At 38.2% G+C, this 21,488-nt stretch overlaps 1 protein-coding gene across 11 annotated transcripts in view; it reads left to right on the top strand.

The window, feature by feature from the left end:
• LOC145487253 (RNA-binding motif, single-stranded-interacting protein 2-like) overlaps positions 1-21,488 on the top strand; it is a 54,531-nt gene that overhangs the window by 16,992 nt on the left and 16,051 nt on the right. For 6 of the 11 annotated variants that reach the window (XM_081465984.1, XM_081465987.1, XM_081465983.1 and 3 more), the window contains 6 exons: positions 7,521-7,823; positions 12,274-12,339; positions 14,869-15,021; positions 19,771-19,934; positions 20,695-20,753; positions 21,140-21,231. In XM_081465984.1, the coding sequence (XP_081322110.1) occupies positions 7,578-7,823; positions 12,274-12,339; positions 14,869-15,021; positions 19,771-19,934; positions 20,695-20,753; positions 21,140-21,231 (780 nt within the window). In that variant the 5' untranslated portion in view covers positions 7,521-7,577. The other 5 variants (XM_081465990.1, XM_081465991.1, XM_081465988.1 and 2 more) reach the window with 5 other exon arrangements.

Genomic DNA, 21,488 nt, shown 5'->3' with positions numbered 1-21,488 from the left:
GTAAACAAATATCTCTTGTGGAATTCCAACAGGGTAATCTTGCCAATAACGTCTTGCGTGAGGTATTGCCGTGTGTAATTTTTTCGGTTCGCTTTTAAGCACGTTAAGGGAATAACCAATACTTATAGTTCGTTTTGATTCTCGATTTGAAGTCTTTTTTGGGAAGAGTTTGCGTTGGTCAAGTGCAGTCAGTAGCGTGCAAAATCGTGAGGCCGATCTGAAATAGAAGAGGAGCCAAAAGGTGCACCTACGATTAGATACACTTCTCGTTTCCTCGGGTTTCTGCTTCAAAAAATTCAGTTTGCTTTGATGCGATCGTAAGAAAACTTTCTCGGGCTCGCACGAGTGTGATAAACGGTGCAACCATAGGCTAATGAGTTTTGATCGCGTGCGGGTCCTCAAAGATCTCAACCATTGTTTGAGAAAGGAAGCCTATTACCACACGAGAGAGAGTTCGTACATACATCTTGTATAGTACTACTCATGTTAACGAATGGCGTTGCAAGGCAAGTGCTTTTTTAATCGCGCGCTCACGGTGTTGTTTTGCGAAGTCGGTCGTATCGTACTGATGGTTGAGTGGCGCGTATATTTAACTCCATTGATTGAATTGAGCAGGCAACGGCGATCTCGCCGAGGAACACAATCAATTTATTCACTTGGACGCAAACTTTGTTACTCCTCATAGCGTGACTTGCATTGTTTTATTGCCTTCGGTCAATTTCATTCTTTTAGGCGCGAAAATTGCGGTGATTCCGTTTACGAACGAGTGGCTTCCTTTAGCCCTTGTTAACAGTGTGTGCTCTTGTAATCACTTTGTGTAGTTTTCCGGATTGAACGCGATGTTTATGTCCGACAGAAAACACTACTTATGTTCTCGCCAAATATGATTAGAATGCAGCTACATGAAAAAACAAATATGTTAACCCGAGAGGCCCCTTCAAGTTTTGATCGTGTATTAAAAGGCTATTTTGCGGGCCGCTCTTACGACTCTGTGCATTGTTTGTGCAAGGCTTTCTGTCTGCAAAGAGCTGATTTTGAGTTTGTTTAGGTAAATTTCGTGCAAACGGTAAGCTTACTTCTCTGTCACGGTTATCTGGCTTCACTCTTTTGTCCGACGCATTTACGGTTCACACCACGCGACACGCAGATCAATGCCAGATGAAGTTGTGCCAGAGAACTCGAGAGAAAATACTGTTAGCTAACAAGTAAACGAACTGAAGTAAATTACTTCAACGGAGCAAGAGCACTTGTTGCAGTCAGGACATTGCAAATACTGCGTTAAATTAACAGATCACTGAATTAAAACGAGTGTGCTTTCCCGTGGCTTGATTCCGCGTGAAACAAAGACCGAGGAAATAAAATCCTTCATCTCACGAAAATTCATAGCTTTTGTATTTGCCTCAAACAAACGCATAGATAAACTTCAAAGCGACTTCAATTTGGATCAAGTGTGCCTTCACTGATTGCATGAGCGAGTATTCAAAATGGCTCTTGTGTACCGTTTGCTTTTCGTCTTTGTCTCTCGTGCCAAAAGCGCGTTGAAACTCCAGAAAGACCATTATTGCGTTCACTCTTTATGGAAAACATTTCAAGTTAAAAGATGGTTCTCGTTGACTTTTACTAAAATTAAGTGTACAGTGCTTTCGTGATAAACCGACGTCTTTGAAACTTGCGGTTAGTTGTGTGTGGAGAAGCTGAGTAAATTGTTGATACCGTGGCTTCAAACACGTGGATAGGTCACACTGGTCTGTCGCTCGCAGGAGAAACCAGCTCGCATCGTACTTGAACCAAACCCAAGAGCTACTTTGTTGGTCGCGTTTGCGAAAAAACAGGAGCCTCGTTCGACAACAAGATATCGTTGTTTTTAGTTTGTAGCTAAATTATCAATCTACGATCCTTTCTTGAGGTGACCGAGGTCAGTGTGTTCACAACTCAGTGTATTTTCTAACCTTCACGTTGCTACCAAGAATCATACAAGCAACATCTATTTTGACGACTTGATCAGGTGCTTAAAGCTCACTCGCTGAATTTGCTTTCAAACTAGCATTAGTACTGACATTTTGACTTAAAAATCTAGTGACCATTTCGTCTGGGTGATCTTTCTCTGACTTTCGTCCATGTCCTGTTTTAGTCCAATGTATTCATATTAAGTTCACTTTGTCTGTTTTATGCAAAAATATACGTGGTTTAAAACAAACATGATTAACAAACGATAAATCGCCTCTTGTATATAGCTACACACGCTAGGTCCATCAGAGAAGAGAAGTTTATCGCGGGTTTAACTACAATGTATCTCAGTTCACCAGTGATTTTCTTGCAGTTTGCAGAAGAAGCTACACATACTGCTATGTAGCACCCCGGAAAAAATTGTAAGCCAACGGGAGGTAGGCAATCTCTTTTCTTGCCATGAGCCGTCTGATTATTTGAAACACCTCCCTTTACGACAAATATAGTTTTATCCGAAGCTAGACTTGAATTTTACATGAAAGGTTAATACGTTATAATCTGGTAAAGATACTTAGTTATGTAGGAAGCATAAAAGATTATTCACTTCATATTTCTATTACATGATTACCTGACTTTTTTTCACAGCACAAGTCCTCGGCAACCAACAAAAAAGCCAAGTTATTTTAATATTCCTAGGTTATTAACGATATTATTAATAACACTTCGTTAAAATTATTTCTTACAAGCCATGCTTGTTTGGTTACATTTCGCACAAATAGTGCCATCTATTTCATTACTTGGATATTATGAAAAGATTATCACTTTTCAGCAAAATATGTTTTATTTTTATAGTACACCGTGAAAACTTCTCCGCCATCAAAATGACAAAAGGTCGCTTTTCCTCAGAAAAACCAGACAAAATGTTTCTGCACTTTACCCGGGTGAAATACACCGCTGAAAAGTTTCCTTCGTTGCGAATTTCATCAGATTTCGACACGCAAGCTATTAAGCATTATTTTTCTAGGCCTCTGTAGTTGGCCCAAGCTAAGAGAAGTACTTTAGCACTGTGATCGTAATCGCAAAATGCAGAATAGCTGCAAGCCAAGAGCTTATGTCTGCGTTAGTCTAGGAGTTCTTCGGTGACAATGCGAGTGTAGGGTATCTTCTCGCATGCATGTACTCTGTAGCTTTGGCTGATGATGGAGTCGTGATTGAATTGTCTAGTCGAGCTCAATGTGGGGTCTGCCCGGGTTTTTGGCGCGGCCTTGCACTTAAAAATCGACGAGGTTTTTGTGTACAAATCAACGGAACACCAACACGACGAAGTGTAACAGCCTACAGTGTGTTATTTCCATTGTCAACCAGGCACAAAGTCTGGAAAGATGTAGATTGAATTTTTCAGTTTTAGGTTGCGGGGGTTGTACATTTGAATGACTTAACTGTATAGAGTCAAGATGTAGCTTGATATATATCTCGATACATACAAAAAGGAGCGTTTCTGCCGAGCTATATCATGAAACAAAAGGTGTACATGTTATGGGTGTTTCAGTTGACAAGTTTTTAGCGTGGTGAAGCATTGTGAAGACTGTAAAATACAGGACAAAGTGGACAAGTTCTTTTCGTCTCAATGCATTTCAAATTTCTTTTACATACCTACCCTGTTTGATTCCAAAGCTATAGTTTTTTGTGTGAGTTGAAGAATTTAAATTGTGAATTTACTTGTACAGAAAGTATTGAACGATAAACACACAACTTTATAGTTTCACACAAGCGTATTTAAAGATGTTTTCTTTGTGAAATCTGTTTAATGGATACATTTTCATTTGCGCTTTGACAACTCGCCTTTTTATATCCTACTGTAATGAAACATTAACTGAGTTTTTTCATGAAGCTAATAACAAATATAACTAGAAAAAGTTACCTTTCAAAGACATTCTTCAGTGACACTCAAAACTGATCATGAGAATGCATTTCAAATTTCTTTTACTTGCCTGCCCTGTTTTGAGGGTGACACGAAGAATTTATTATTCTTGCGAATAGCATGATCAATAAAAGGAAAGCTTTGCAGTTTTGCTCCAGCTTTTTTAAAGATTGTTTTCTTTGTGAAATCGTTTCATTAATTATATCTTCGTTTGAGTTTTGATAAGTTGCTTTTTTACATCCTGTCCTATCGATACATTAAGCGAGTATTTGTTCAAGACGCAACAAATGTATAAAACTCGAAAACCTTGACATTCAAGGAATCTTCACACGTTTAAGTCCGTCACAGGATTACATAGTGTACAAAGCTAATTTTATGGCTTTTGTATCGCTCTTTCAAGCCAACTTAATATAGCTCTAAACATTTTGTGATCCCTGAAGCAATTTTATTAATTCACCCAACGTAAATGTTCGGTGGTTGATCAGCAATCGCCTAACAAACGGGAGACGTTAATCTGTCATTTTTGTTCATACTTGCAATGAAGTATATAAATTAAAAGGTCCGCAATTAGACATTTGATTTCTTCAGAACGAAGCGCTCGTTGTTAGGTGAATAATGTTGTTTTAGTAGAATAAAAGTTTCATTCCAAATTACCGAATTTAATAATCGAGAATTGAGCCTACAGCTATTTATGTTTCAAGCTGTCTGCATAAGGAGTAAGAAGCATTAGTGGACGGAGTTACACGAACTCAGTACCGTCAATACAATGACGAACAACTTTACCGCGGCGATGTTTTATTGTGTGCTTTGACACTTCGCTAAGTTAAATTAAGAAGAGTTCATTTGTTTTGCTCTTGAATTGTTTAGAATTTCGAACATGGTTCTTCTTTTTGGTATTTTGTGAACAAAATTGTCAAGAAAGATTGGTTGAAACGACTTTACAGTTTTTTACTGTGTAACGTCGTAGAAAGGACGAAAACTTCGCTGGAACAACTATTGGTGCATTTATCAATGTGTTTTTTTTTTAGGTTACCTACATTTGATGATTTTGCTAGTAATTCTCTAGCAATTTTGACAGATAAGGTCAATTCTCATGACAAATATAACCACTGTTAACAGGTTCATAAAAATTAACGACTGAGTGAGTTCTCACAACTTTATTTGTTTGGGCGAAACAAGGACAAACACATCAACTAAAAGTGTCAAAGTCAAGACTTATTTAAAATCGACCTTTCATTAGCAAAACCAGTTCGTTACAGAGTTTGCCGATAAACCCTTCTGGAGAAGAATCTTAGCGTGAAACCTTCGATTAACTGTCAACGGCCATTAGAAATACTTTCGTTTTTTGTGATACAGTCTTACGATTTTGTACTCTTGTAACCCTTCCAAAAAACTGGGACAATGGCGTGCTAAATATAACTAACGTGAAGATTATTACAGGTTCTATGAAAAACCATTCTTTTTGTGTCGAAATCACGACATTTTTAAATGATTTCTCCGAGTTCTCTGATTTCGTTTCGTAGTTCGCGTACTTTTCCACTTTTTCGCACAAAGTTTATCTCTACAATTCCTATGTTTGCCTGTAAAACTATCGTCTTCTTACCACAGCCTGTTGGTTGAATCCGCACTAAGGCTTCTAAGAACAACCTCAGAAATATTTAATGTGTGTTTATATGGTGGTAAATGGAAATCAAACGATTTCAAAGAGGGTCTTTCATCAATTATTCACGAAATCACTCTGGCGTAGCGAGAGATTCCAAAGGGTCGCTCTTTGTTCTCGTTTGCAATCTAACGGTTTATCACTGGACGTGTTCTCGATATTTTCCTGCTGGTTTCTCAAGGATATTTCAAAAAGGATTACCGGCCCCACCGCTGCGACATCAAGGTAAAATTGAATGTCACTTGCGCAGCGCGAAACTCGTTACATCTTGTACGTGGGGCGATGTGGTGCTAAAATATTTTGAATACTGAATGCCCCCTCATTCATTTGTTATAGATCTCTCTGGCTTATAATACTCTGTAGCTATTTTGAATTTGTTTACGAGATCTTCTAGAAGGCCAACCAGAGATTTTTATCCTCTCAATGCCGGCTTTCTGCCGAAAGTCCCTTTTAACCCGCCAAAGCCCCCATATCCTATCCCTGTCAAACATGAAGAACGAACAAGGTAGGAAATTTCACCGTCCGCTACACATCTCGGAACAGTTCACTTGTTCCCACAGTCAGAAATGAAGGGGAGAAAGAAGGCGCGTTTCTTTGGATATCGTTCTGACATTTGCACACCAATATCTCAAGTGAAATACTTCAAAGAGGAGTCTAAAGGATTTGACGTGAAGTTCTTATAAGAGAACAAGCGTTTTGCAGGTCGCTATTAACTGAAGAAAAGGTAGATTTTAATTGTCACGGTCAAATCCTATGCACTGTGACGAGATTAGCACAAGTGTTAACTCAGTTTATATCTCGGTCACTAGACGCTTGGCCAGTTGCAACTAAGGCGTGCTCGGTTGTAATTCACTTTCGAACTTTTCACGCAGCGAATACCTCGCAGCAAATCAAGCCGCGTGTTTAGGGCCATTTCGAAGCGTGAGGTTCATTCAATTGCTTACCCATTGTTACATTGCGAGTGAAGAGAGCGACAAGTAAACAAACCAAATGCGACTATGCCATTGGCTGTGCTCTTGTCAAACACAAAGTCTTATTGACAGCTGACAGGGTTCCATTGTTCGCTACTACTTTTGAGCTTAGCGACGCCATGCAGAAAATCGCACAAAAGGTTCGTTTCTTCGTTCCTCTCGTTTCTCCGATGCACAATAGCAGAGGCCTCTACGGCGATAGTTTATAAATACCCACACTCGTCGACAGCGGGGCTCCCGTCTCGATGGCGCTAGCTCTCCTTACGATAAATCATTTACCGATTATGGGCCCCCGCTGAAAAGCTTTCCCGCCGGGCCTCTCATTGGCTGAGTGGCGTCACGTGCTCAAGGGATGAAGAAAAGGTAGCAATTTGTGATTTGTTGGCGGTCGAGTTCACGAACGAGGAGTTTGCGTGTTTCATGTACTGTATGTAGTTGACGTTCAGAGGTTAGCTAATGCGAGTAGGTTTACATGAAGCGCGCATGGGGCGGGAAACTAAATCGCATGGCGTCACGGCATTGTAGATCGTAGAGGCGTTTGGGAACCGATCGATGTCATTGCAGTACGCAGTTTATACTCAAAACACGGGTAAAAGCACCGGGTTCGTTGTAGTTTATTTTTATGAAAGGAGATAAGCCATTTTGTGATCGGAACATAGAGTTCACCCAGTGGAACCCATCCGTGGCCACGTGTGTTTGGTTTGTTTACGTCCGTTCGAAGTTGCTCCTGCTTCGCCAAGCCACAGAAAGTGAAGTTTTAGAGACGTAGATCCCTCATTCGGGGACATTGCAATTGACGGACACTGCTCTTCGCGGAGGAAAGCGATTTGTGCTAGATATCGCGGCAAGAAGTAAAGCTTGAATCAGTAACAAGACGCATTTTGAAAACACGCTCCTATCACACAAGTCCTCTTGTACGGCAACAAATCTAGTATCTTGTCCTGCTCTGAAGTGGGGCCCCAAACGCCGTAGTCGCATTTTGAGTCGTTCTGACGCAACTCTCTTTTCGGTTTCCTTTCAGATTCAGGGCGACTGGAATGAAGAGGCCCTCGATCAGTTGTAGGATTGTAGGCGTATAATGAGCGATTCATTGGTTGAAGTTCTGGAGACATCAACGATGACAACTGATCGTACAGGCAACAAGGAACGCACGCACGCCAAGGACGGTGAATCGCACGCCTCACACACTACGCACGACCCAGCGGCGGCACAAGATCACGCGAGCAGGGAGTTACAAGAAGGAGAAGCGCTGGAAGACAACGAAACGTCAGCCGCGGAGGCGGAAAATCGCAACAAAAACGGACAGGAAAGAGATGACAAGAAGGTATCTTCATCACAGATATTCTAGTGTAACAGACCACATCCGTTTGTCATGTGACAGGCCGTAGAGTTTCGCCTCTTCCAGAAAAGCGCTGTTAAAAGCCAGAGCGCGGCGGCTGGCGTGTTTTGGTTTCGTTTTTTTAAAGCTTGCGTTTATGGCATGTTCATGAATAATGAAATCTCGGTCATGTTTGTTGGTTTTGTTCGCGTGTTACGGCCACTGACTTGCCGCGAATTCTCTACATTCCCGCGTTTTCGGTGTCAAATTGTACACAAAATCACAATGCAGGATTCAAAACGTACATCCTGGCTCCGCCGGCCACATTTTCGGGCCGTGGATTTGTGCGAGTGCTTATCTGTGGTCAGATTATAATTTTGCACGGCATTGTTGGTGACGATCTTTTGTGCGTAGCAAACATTTCACTGAAAGCTCACCTCGTGAACCACTGTTTCATGAATTGAAATCGAGCTCAGCGAGCACTGCGCCATTTAAACGATCGCGAGTTGGCGAGCCTCTTTAAGCCGACATAATATCATCTGAGGACATTTCCTTCATTTGTAAACGTAGTTACGAATGTGATGTTCGCAAAGTTAACGCTCGCATCCGCATATGTTCTCCGTATAGTAGTTCTCGCGCTTAACGCGTACAGGAAAGTAAGCGGTGAACCTCGCTGTTTAGTCTTGTTCTTCTAAGTTATTCTTTGCGAAAGAACCCTTGTTTCTGGCGGCTGGTTGTGTCAAAGTCTTTTGATTCGCGTGATTTTGCTATTAGCGCGGCTCTCCGCGTCGAATGATCTTTGTAAATGAAGTAAATATTTAGCCTGACAAAAATAAAAACGCTAGCTGTACTGTTTGCGTGTCAATGGGTGTTGAACACAACTCCCATTACTTGTCGTGTTTACTTCATTCCCCTTTTGGAAGGAAAACCATTTTACTACAGCGGGAGGGACAGTGTCTCCGCGGTTCGTTGTGAAATCGACTGATTTTGAGTAGGAACAAACGATTGGTGCGCTATCGAAATTTAAGCCGCTATTTTTTCAGGTAGAAATTTCGGAGCGCGGCTTAAAACTCCGTCGCTGCCGTGTGGTCTCTTAGATAACATAGAGTGTCAAATAAACCATTCGCCGGCGGTAAACTGGTTTGATCGACGGAAGTGTAACTTCCACGGCAAAAAGTTATGCGTGACTTGCCAAAGCCGTCAACGAAATTATCGGAAAGCCCGCAAAGCAGCTAATTTACATTCTATAGTACACGGTTTTATATTCAGTGTAGTATTGATGACGCTTTTCATCTCCGCCGATGACAAAAACGTCCCTTTGTTACGGATCCAGCAGCGAATTTACTGCTTTGTTTTTGAGCAATTTGAGAATATCGTGATCGATAAGATTTTCAGATGTTTGCTGAAGCGGAATGCTTGGAAGATACCAGAGATTTAATTGACTGCAAATTACGCTCAAACCTTCGACGCCGTTCATTTTGTTTTGTCAATAAGACATCGGAAGTTCTTTAGTCACGGGAACTTCTTGTTTACCCGCGAATCCCGCCGAAAGAAAAACTCGCGTTTCCGGAGTCAGAGTGTTAGAAAACTGTGAAGCGAAAATCGCACGGAAATTTTTTCTTAAAAGCTGCTCAGTGAAGATGTTCTTTTTCTGTCGCGACGAAATGCATTGAAGCGGTGGATTGTTTTAGCGTATGGTCGACAAGTGCTTTCACAGTAGTGCTATTTTATTTTGATTCTCGTCGTAACAGGCTATTTTTTGAGGAAGAACAGAAGTGTTAAGTGTATTTTCTACCGGCAATTCCCCGTTAGATGTTAACGTTAGGAACGATTTTGTCTGTGAAAATGGCATCCGTTGTAGCTTTGTTGTTTTTCTCTGAAGGAAGATTTGTTTTCTTTTAATTTCTCTTCGACAAAATTATCATTATGTGTAATTTTTTTTGTCATGAGTCGCTTTATCACACCTTCGTACGCTTTTCGGCAGAAATGGCAAGAAAATTTTTAGAAAAAAAACATATTTATCCTAAAGAACCTCCGCAGTTTGTGCAGTGTAGAATATCTCAAGCCCAGTACACAAAATCTAACATTCATCTTGTAACATACGCAGAGCTCGATGCAAGTTTTGGCGCGAAATTAAGTTAGCTTTTGGTACGGTTCTAAGGTAGCTTCTTTCATCTTTTTATACAAATAAATTTTTGCTTTGATTTAAGCATGTCCCACACACACTTTAAGCCACAAAACCGCTTATGTCGACAGCGTTTCTCATAAACAGAATATCGTTATTTTAAAGTATTTTGACTGCGTATTGCTTTGAGCAGGTAATATTTTACGAAGGTTAAGGTTTTGTTAAATAAAAAATCACTCCTTATGTATCAGTTGAGCCTGTAACTTGTTTTGCGCTTTGTTTTAATGTAGGAAATGTTGAATGTTGATAGTGGTCAATGCACTCAGAAATGTTGCTATCTTCAACTCATGTTCGTAATCGAGAGTTTAAAATTAACTTCGTGCTTTGAAAGAAAAGCTTCAAGTAGGATACTCCTGTAGGACTACACAACTAATTTGAAGACCGCTTAACGCAAACTGCTTCAATTTTGTTTCTTTTGAACGTTTTTTAAATATAACTGTGCAAAAGAAACTTGTACGAATCTGTGACGCCTGCCCTTTGAACAAATCTTGTCGCCGGCTTATTTTCAGTCACATTTTACTGACTGCCAATATTGCCTCTAAAATCATGACTATTTCCTAAGGCCTTAGCCGAAATTCAAGAAAGCTACCACATTAGAACAATTTCCTTAAGTGAATTTGGACAAAGGCATAAAGACACAAAGTAAACATCTTTAAATTTAGAGAGTAGGGTTTCAATATTCCCATGCATTTGTGTCTCAACGAAGTCCACTTCTAGAATTCATGTGTGATGGTATGTATAATTGTTTGAGCCTTTTTTTTTTCCCCACAGTTTGGAAAAAAGAAATACAGTTCTGTAAAATAGCTTAGTTCATTTTCGGTTTTATGTATATTTTTGTGTAACATGAAAATATTGAATTTGCAATTACAATTTTTTAGTTAACTTGAGAATGTAAACAAGATCTATTTTTTAGTCTCTGATATTGACTTTCGAATTTCTTCCACAATTCGTGTACATAACAACATACAAATGTGATATCTTAATTTTTAACTTCAATATATATCATATATATTGCTTAGCAGTTGGCATTCACTATCACCAATTATGTTTTGCCTTTTTGTTTTGATTTTGCTCTTTAACTAATCTGCAACTCGCTCAATTAAAGAAAAAAAAAAATGTGTGTTGCAACTAACTTGAAAAATGATTTTCCTGTTGGCTAAACCCTTGGACCAGAAGTAGAAGTTTGTTCATACAGATGTGCATTTTGAAAGGTGGATTTTTTGCAAACATACAGTGATCGAGTTCACACTGAATATGAGAAACGATTACAAATATAAGATTCCGTATACAAATTGATTCAAACCATGGATTCTACCCAGTGAGAATGCAATAATGCATGCATTTGGCAATATAATGCAACACGTAATAGAATAACAATGAACTAATACTGAAATGCAATGACTTAAAAGGGATATACAGTATGTAAAACAAAACCTAGTCATTTAATCAAAGCATGTGTTATGATAGTCATAACGTTATCAAATTGAAACATCTGGGGCCAGTTGTTCAAGGGGTGGATAACATTATCCACCAGATAAATCGCTATGCAGTGGACAAGTGCTGGCAAAACAAACAACAGTACGGTATCCACTGGACAGTGATTTATTTGTTGGATGGCATTGTCCATCCTTTGAACAACTAGGGCGAGGAAGCTAAATCAACACTTAAGAAATTTTTGGAAAAATTCATCACTTACTGCGTGGTCTTTGAAAGATTTAGTTGATCAGATCTAGAGTGAATCCTTGATCAAAAGTATGATCCATTGCCTAACCTTGTTTGGTCTTGTTGGTACATCTTCTGGGGAAACCAAAGCATGTCTGGCACTCAACAAGTTCTCTTTTTAAGATGATTTCTGCTCAACATTCGAGCAATTTAAATGGCAAAAACGAGCTTTCAGCATTTTTACGAGGTTTGACATTAACTTTCTTGATAATGCTTGAAAATTTAATTGAGGGGTCACTTAGAGAAATGAATTAAAGTCAGATGTTTCAAATAGTAAATATTCAAAAAGTTACTGTGCTATGAGCAAATTTTTAGTGATTTTTGCTCTTATTGCTTGAACTTTGAGCAGAATCCATCTTAAGCTTTTCCCAACATGTTGGATTTGTGCTTCCAACATTCTTACCCAATGCATGTGGATGGCATTGGATCAAAATGCTGGGGTCATTTCATGAGGACTCAAGGAGTAAACATTTCAGAACTTTCAGTGTTGTTGGATATAGAGATACCTGTAATGCTTTCTCAAATGTTGTCAATCTCTGTTTTGTTGAGGTGTCAATGAGACAACAGCAGCAGAACCAGAACAGGAAGAAGCAACCTGCCAACCTTCCGAAAACAGTAAGTAGGGTTAGGTTCAGCTTTCTCTTTACAAGAATTATCAGTGGTAATCATGAAATTACCCCTAATCTGGGAGACACAAAGACTTAGTGGTTACAAAATAAATGTACTTTGCTTGAGAGGTCTAGGTTTATGGTTGGTGAGATACCTGTTGTTGTCAGCTTGGACAAAACAAACACTCTCTCATACTACTGCTCCCTTCCAAGATGTATAAATAACGGTAATGGTTTCAGGGGTGGATCCAGGATTTTTCTTAGGAGGGGTGCAGCACTAAGGAATGGCAGTATAACTGACTGGTGAGGTAAACAAATTTTAAAAGCGAATAGAAGAAGAAGGCTTCATCTCAGGGGGTGCACCCCCCTGCGCCCTCCCCATTGGTCTGCCCTTGGGTTGAACCTATGAAACTGAAATACTTGTAAAATGTGCTAATATCAGTACACACTGGTCAAAAAGATAAAGACACTTTTCGGTTGAAAATAGCATTTGTGGTGGGAGTGATTCACTGCACTTGCTCATACTTAACAATACAGTTGAACTTCCCGCAAGCGACCTCCCAAAATGTCAAGCTTAGGTGGTTACTAACGGGAGGTGGTCACTTACGAGAGCTTAAACCATATTGGTTCAAAATTTTGCTTTATTAGTATATGGTAATTTTAAGACATTTTAAGGTGGTTTCTTTTAAGACTGATAGCACACAGTGTATGTGTATATTTTCTTTTGATTTTTAAATGTTTTATTCATGTAAAAAGTCAATTTTGAGAATAAATCTGGTACTTCCCATTGAGAAATTTCTGTCTCTTTACTACCCAGGAATGTGTTAACGTTACAAAACCTTATTCAATTTTCGCTCTATTATCTGTCAAGTGGTCATTTAAGGCAGGTTAAGAACAAAAGAAAATGTCAAACTTTTAGCTCTAAAAGTGGTCGTGGCCGTTTACGAGAGGTGGTTGCTTACAAGGGATTCCAAATGCAGTGATTTGACTTGGAAACGTTTGGTATTTTGGAAAACTGGTTGCTGAGGAGAGGTGGTTACAACCAGAGGTTCCACTGTATCGAGAAGAAACATCACAATATGCCTGCTAAGGACACCTTGACTCTTTGAATTCATTCATTCAATTTTCTCAATGTTATCTACAACTAAACCACTCCTTAGAGACACCTCCATAACACAGACACGTCTGTACAGTTAAGCCTGTATATGACAGTCACCCTTGGGAAATGGCCAGGTGACTGCTATATACAGGGTGACCGCTATACACAGGTTTGCTTTAAACTCCCCTGGAAGTTAATAAATAGCATTTTTATGTGCAGATAATCACTCATTTTATGTTTTGTTGACAAGAATGAGTAACAGCAACGCAATAAACTTGATAAAAAGGCCCATAAAATGTCTGTAGAGTACTTTTAGGGAGGTGCAGTAAAAGTCTACTGAAAACTAATGAACAACGTTTTCAAGTGGAAAATCACTCAATTTACATTTATTGACAACAATTTGAGACAGATAAGTACAGTACAGTGTTATAATCAGGGGAATATGACAAAAGTGAAAACAGTGTGGTATGGTTGTGTTGTTACATTTACAGTAACTATTGTTTGAAAGTGACAACACTTTAATGTTATCTGCCGCAAGCATTTGTCGGATGTAGGTGATGACAAGTATTAGTAATTGTGTTTTAAGTACTAATATGTGTATTTTTGTGAGACCTCTGCCTTGGTGGCTGCTATTTAACGAGCTTATGAATAAAGCTTGTCATTATTCGTTAATTGTATAACCCAATTTTGTGACCATTATATACAGGTAAAAGATAATGAAATTGTGGATTCAGGAAGTCTAAAGAGTGATGGCGTCTGTTATATACAGGTGACCGCTATATGCAGGTCAACTTAACAGTAAATATAAGAGATGATTTTTGGGAAGTTGTTCAGTGACCGTTATACACAGGGTGACCGCTATATACAGGGCCGTTATATACAAGTTTGACTGTATTATGAACACTTCACTACCAGAATTCTTTCATTTTTAACTCCATAAAATACATGTAAGCTTCACACTGGTGTCTGTATTAAAGAGGTTCAAATGTATTTTTTTTTTTATAATTCTCTTCGGGATAACGTGATTGCAAATCATTGTCAGAATGTCTCCATTGAGATGATAACTCCTTAATTAAGATTCCCATGCTAATCAAATTTGCATTTAAATCTTCCGGGTATTAAAGGGTCAATATTGTGTTATTTTGAGGCATGGTGGTCTAATGGTTTGTGCACTGGACTCAGGAAATAGTGTGGTCAAGAGGGTGATTTCTTCCACTTGCATTGTCCTTCTTTAATAAACCAAGCACACTTAACTTCCACAAACTGTGTCTCTGCCTGTACATATGATGGATATTAGGGAATAGTTAGACAAACATGGTTTAAAATACCAATGTTCTATTGGTATTTTGAGAACACAGTTTATGTTGCGTGCTGTTTAACAGTTCTCTATGGAATACATCTTGTTACATGCAAAAGTTTCTCTGAACTCAATTGCAGCAGCAGCAACAGCAAAAGACATACCATGGTGGACGAAACATTCGTACAAGTGCAGCAGGAACATGGCAAGCATACCCCTCATGGCCTCACGTAGGATTCACATCGCCACGCTTCCCACCAGCAGCCCCAGTGTATGGCTACCCACATCCAGGGGTAAGTGAGAAAAACTATTTATGCAGTACATTTATGGCCTTGGAGCAATCATAACAGCTCAGAGGCAGTAAAGAATAATTTTCAGAAGTCAGGCAAATTGATCGCTGGTAGAAAAATGCTAGTGGGATATAATTGGTAACCATAGAGACAGATGGAGGGTGGGATGGGCATGGGAACCAAGTGAGAAGCAAGTTGTGCTGGACAAGAATCCTTGAGTCTGTAGAAATTAGGGAATACTGTAAAATAGGAGATAAAAGCCAGCTATGGCAATTAAACTTGGCATGCATTAGCCATGCATGCTTAAAGCAAGAACTGCACTGGAGATTGTAGCAGTTATGCAGTCTCTGCATCCCTCTTTGACGATAAACAGAAACTGATTGTGGCATTTGTAATAATTCGTATTTTGATGTCCCAGACAAAATGATGGTCCTTTAATTAATAAATAGTAACTATTGTAATGAGGCAGTAATGACATTGCATTAGCACGAAAATTGATTTTAGAGCTTGGCCTTTGGGCAAGCTGATAATTCAACAGCCCAGAGGTCATCTTTGCTTGCATGGAATGTGAGGGAAACGTCATCAAATACTGCTATGTAACGGATTAGCAATGGTTTAAATTGACTAAAACTGCTGGCTTTGGATTATGGGGCATAATAACTTTATTTATTTATTGAGGGAAAACACTTTACACTCTTGGACTGACAAACCTGTGGCCCTCACCTAAATTTCAATAATCAGCCGTACCATAATGAGATTTTGCATGCTATCTCATGTAGTTGTTAGCTCATCTAGCACATAACTGTTATTTATGTTAGGAACTGGGGATATCCCAACATGTTAAGACATACTTAAAAGACTGTGTTGTTTACATTTTGCGAATGCCAAAGGTCTGTAAGTAAAACAACCAACAGGAAATCGAGGTTAGACATTTGAGTAGGTCATGTAATCTCATGTTTACAGTAGTCTACCATTTCCTGTCTGGGTGACAACAAAGTCTGATCTGTTCCTGTGGCTACTCAGGATGACCTAACATGCAGGCAGACTCGAGATAAAATAATCTCCACTTGTTTCTACCAGTAAGAGTAGTATTTAAATGGCTGTTAAAACTTCAGTTAGATCTTAAGAATACAAAAACAGGTGACCAGATACTCGGCAGTCTAGCAACCTTAATGTTAGCAAACATTGGGAAGTGATTATTTTCTCTACTTTCTTTTTTAAGTACATTTTGACGGATATGAAACATGATATAATTGCTGAGCAGACATTTACAGCTCCATCAGGTTATGTGAGGTTCATTGTCTGATTCAACAACTGTCCCTAGGTACCCATTTCAAAAAGAATAAGCAAACAATTGTTCAGAAAATGATATGAAAATTAAGTTTCTAACTCCCCCTTAATGGGAGGCTGGAATATATTTTTCCAAAGCATGTATGTGTACAATGCTGTTAAAAGTAGCATATTATGGTATTTGCGTAATGTACTTATTTCACATACAAGAAAACAGTAGTCTAGGCTTCTGAGGACTTTTCTCATGAACTGTACATTTGCCTAAATTTATGTGCTAATTTGATTTTAAGGAATACTAAGTTTTCTAGGTGTTCAGGGCTCAAAATAACGGCTGGTCAATGGACAATGTCCGGCCAAGATGACTATTTGTCCGGACAAAATTTGGGTTTGGCAGTCATTTTGACCGGTCACGTATGTGGCTTTCAAATAATAAACTAGAAAAAAAATATTTGCTTTATTTCTGGAAAATATAAACAGTAAATCATAAAATATCTCAGCAGCTTGCAGTTACAAAATAGGAGAGTACAGATGAGACGGACAACATCGGTTTTACTTAAGTGAGATCTAACCTCGAGAGTTATTTAGGTTATTCTGCTGGCTTGAACTAGGAAATTAGTCTCACATGATACATTGAAAGATATCCAAAAGTCAAGGAGGCAAATCCTTTCTTCACAGAACTCACAGTTGTTATAAAGCCATTGGCGTTTCTTGTATTTCCTACATGCTGACCGAGCCTAACCGAGCATGCCAAGCAAAGGCAGCGATCTTTCACTTGTAGCACAAGGCTATGCAGCCCTATTAGTGTTTGGTAGAAACTCAAAGTGTTTACAACCAAAATCGCATCCAATGTAAGTCGTAAATTAATATAAAACTATGCGCAGAGTAACTTCGGTTAAATGAGCATTTCTAATAAAAATAATATAGCGAGTTTTGATTGTTGTTATCACTACCGGACCTGCATTTCAAGTTTTATGTCGAGAGTGTGGCAGGTCCACTCTAGCCTTTAGGTTACCACAAACCAACCTGCCTCAACAAAAATTATATGTATGTATGTATGTATGTATGTATGTATGTATGTGTGTATGTATGTATGTGGAAGGCTGGTATGTGTGGCAGGTCCACACCAGCCTTTAGGTTGCTGCAAACTGACCTGCCTCAACAAAAATTATATGTTTGTACAGTGGAACCCCGCCTTATGACCACCCCATTAATACGACCACCTCGTTATTATGGCCACTTTGTTCTGACCTAAAAAAAGCTCAGTCAGTCATTTTCTTATTCAAAGAACCCCTTTAATACGACCACCCCATTAATACAACCAATTTTCCATGGTCCGAAGGTGGAAGTATTAACAGGGTTCCACTGCATGTATGTATGTGGAATGCAGTCTGAGGCCATTGCATGTGGAAATGCAAATGGTGAACATATTTAAGTGATACCTTTAGCAATTACAACTTTTATGCTCTTTAACAACACATTTTTGTGCATACGAGGCGATAGTTTTGGCTTAATAGGAAATCTTCAAAATAAATATTTTCAATATTTTGACTGGTCAAAAACGAGACATGACCGAACTAAAATTGGTTTGGCCGGTCAACACGACTGGCCACCGTTCAAAATTATTTTGAGCCCTGGTGTTTGAAAGTCTAAAATATAATAGTTCTTAAGAAAATCATAGAAATTTCGATTAAAGATCCTTGAAAATCCTCTTAATTTTTCAGGTATTCATTAAAACTACTTGAATATAGGATTTCACACATTATTGCCATTGAACTCAGACTTGACATACTTATCAAACTGCATCATGGACACCCTTTCCAGACTGTCTAGTATTCTCCAAGACCTGGTCTACATTATGTATCAATGCTGAATTTAATTCTAAGAAATTTTTATTTTAAATTTGAGGAATATGTCTTAATGAAAGCAAGAGTATATATTAATACAAGGACAGGGTTATTAGTCTGTCTTCAGTGGAATGATACAACATATGGAATTCCATTGAATTCTTGATTAATAATAGATAGTTCACTGTATTGCCTAATTTACTATTATGCAATTGAGGTTTTAATTTAATTTACATTGGAAAGGGCTACAAAATATAGACTACTTTTGATATATTAAAATTTTTCTTGATAGCGAAGTCTGGAGGTGCAAACAAGAGAAATAAATAAACATACTCATTCAATTTCCTTTGAGTTGTCTAGGCCTTACTGCCATGCTGAATTTTAATATACTTATGTAATAATAAACTGTCATATAGTGGTTATACATGTACATTGTTGTCCTAAGCACGTTACACTGAAATCTAAAATTTTCAAAACTTGTCTAGTAAGATTTGAAACTAATTGAAAGGAATATTATTAAGGTTAATCAAACTTATACATACATAGATTACAACTACTACTCCTAATATAAGTTTAAAAAGATGAGTCTTTAATTTCGATTTAATAAAGTTTATACATTGATGAAGCTCCCTAGAACTTTGACAAACTCCTCAGTAACAGGAGTAAAACCCATGGTGTTGAGCATATAGACAGGGTACTCTACCATTAAGCTTCAAAAGCCTTTTTGGAACTTGCATGTACATGTACAGTGTTACATTCAAATAAGTGCCAAACATCAGGGGCAGATCCAGGATTTTTCTTAGGAGGGGGTGCACCACTAAGGACTGGTGTAACTGGTTGGTGAGGTAAACAAATTTTAAATGCAAATGTGAAGAAGGCTTCATCTCAGGTGGGGGGGGAGGGGGGCACACTCCCTGCACCCTCCCCTTAGATCCGACCCTGAACATCCTGCACACCAGAACAAAAGAATCATCTGTGGGAAGTTTCTTATTAACCTTGTAATGGGGAATATTGGCCTGAAGTTGTGGCAGTACGGACCGAGCAAAGCAAGGTCCATACAAAAATGACCAAGGGCCAATATTTGCTAGTACAGCTCAAGCAAGCAAGGTTAGTCAGTATTTTATTATATGGCAGTTAGGTTGTGCTTGACATTCAATTTGCTGGCTTTCAAAAAAAAAAAAAATTACACGGCTTATGACCGTTTCTATAGAAATGATCTCAAGAAAGAACCAATTAGAACATTTGGAATAACCTCAAGACTACTTTCCATTTAACAGATTAATGCCTGTTTTTCATCTGTCCTGCTATTGATCATAAATTTTGTCATAACATTGTCAAAGTGGCAGGGCGATAGCTGAGTGGATCTGCAGACTACTTTGACAATGTTATGATGAAATTCATTGTCAGTAACAGGACAAATGCATGAAAAACTGAGGTCAATTTGTTTTTTATGATGACAAATTGAAAAATTGTCTGCTCTCACTTGTTGACACATTGCATAAACTATAAATTCATGCATTTGTCCGCTTATTGACAATGAAAATTAGCCAATGAGCGCGCAAGAATTTCCGCAGTTATTGTAAAAATAATAATTGAATGTATTCTGACCATTTTACAGGCATACAGCATACCAAGTAGTCCACCTCCAAATTCCAGCCAGAGAAGTTTATCAGCTAGTGATAGTCAAGATGAATCTGAAGAGAAACTTAGCAAAACTAACCTTTACATTAGAGGCCTTTCTCCAGGGACCACTGATGAAGATTTAAATAATTTATGTAGCAGGTTAGTGACATGGGCAGGGCTTGATAACCTGTTCAGATATATGGGACTAGGAAAGTAAACTAGAGCCTTCCTACAAATACCAACTCCAATAGACAAATTTAGCTGATGTGTTTGCATCCTTGTTGCTAGCCAATTCAGACCACTTGATGATTCATTTAGGAGGTTACAATTGTGCAATTTGCCACATACAACTGATTGCATGGGAGTATGCGCAAACAGAACAGTTGTAACCTCCCAAATGAGTCATCACATGATCTGAATCGGGTGGCAATAGGGATGTAAACTTGTTAGCCAAATCTGTCTATTTCTGGACTCCAATAGCTTGGATTATGATGAATTGTAGGTCATGTTGTCATTTAAAATCAGAAGTGCCAAAACTAAAAAAAAATCACACCCTGTTTATTTATCGTTTTTATGAGAAATATATGAGAAAATTGTTTAGGATTTTTATCTTCATTTATCTTTTATCTAGGAACTGCCAAAATTGTTGCTATTGTTGTTTCTATTATTTAGCATTTTTATCATTAGGAAGTTCTTTTTTAAATTAGAAATTTGTATTAACTTTTTTTTTTACCTCTTTTGTCATATCCAATTGTTGCTAAGCACATTTGAACCTTTTTATGAAATTTCTGCAATGTAAATTGTATTATTATTTTATCCTGCAAAGCCTCTTCAAGGAGTGGCCAATTAAGATATTATTTTATGTTGTTCTTATGTATTTTTTATTTGATTGCACAATGTGGTATTATCTCATCCACAGATATGGAAATATTATTTCAACAAAAGCTATTCTAGATAAGAACACTAATAAATGTAAAGGTTAGTGTATAAAATTGTTGTTTTTTAGCAAGTTTTAGCTCAAGTTCTTGGTCCTAGTTTACATTTTTCTTGAATTTCTGAGGCCCAGAAAAAGTAATTAACTACATGTAAATGGCTGCTCTGCAAATTTGACGTACATTTGTAACCAATGATGTATAATAAAAATCACGATAATATGTACTGCACTGATAATCAGTGCATATGAAATAACTGATGTACAAAAGTAAGCAAGGCAGCACAACTTAACATAATTTCAACAAAGGAAAGAACCTACCATTAGTTGACTAATTTATTCATTTTATGCTTGATTAATAGCCACATTTATCATTAGAAAAAAATGCTAATTACTGGCAGGAGTAGAATAATAAATCATTTTATTCCAACAGGATATGGATTTGTGGATTTCGAGTCCCCTACTGTTGCACAAAAGGCAGTGACAGCCCTGAAGAATAAAGGAATTCAAGCCCAGATGGCAAAGGTACACAAATGTGGTGTTGTGTTGTCCTTGTCATGTGTGCTTCCTGTCATTTCCTTTGCCAAATAATGATCATTTTTGTGGCGAGGAATCATGTAGTGATTCATGTTGTGAGCTTAATTTATTATGGCAAGCTCCTTTGGAATTGATTGATTTCCTTTCTTTAATGAACAATATGGCATTAGGATGTCATATGTCAAAAGTGATTGATGTAAGGTTCAACCATGACATACAATAATTTTATTACAACCTTTACCTAA

This window comes from Orbicella franksi, chromosome 5 (assembly GCF_964199315.1).
Source record: "Orbicella franksi chromosome 5, jaOrbFran1.1, whole genome shotgun sequence".
NCBI classification, from domain to species: domain Eukaryota; kingdom Metazoa; phylum Cnidaria; class Anthozoa; order Scleractinia; family Merulinidae; genus Orbicella; species Orbicella franksi.
Note: the sequence above shows the minus strand (reverse complement) of the source record. Positions and strands in the feature narration are given on the sequence as shown.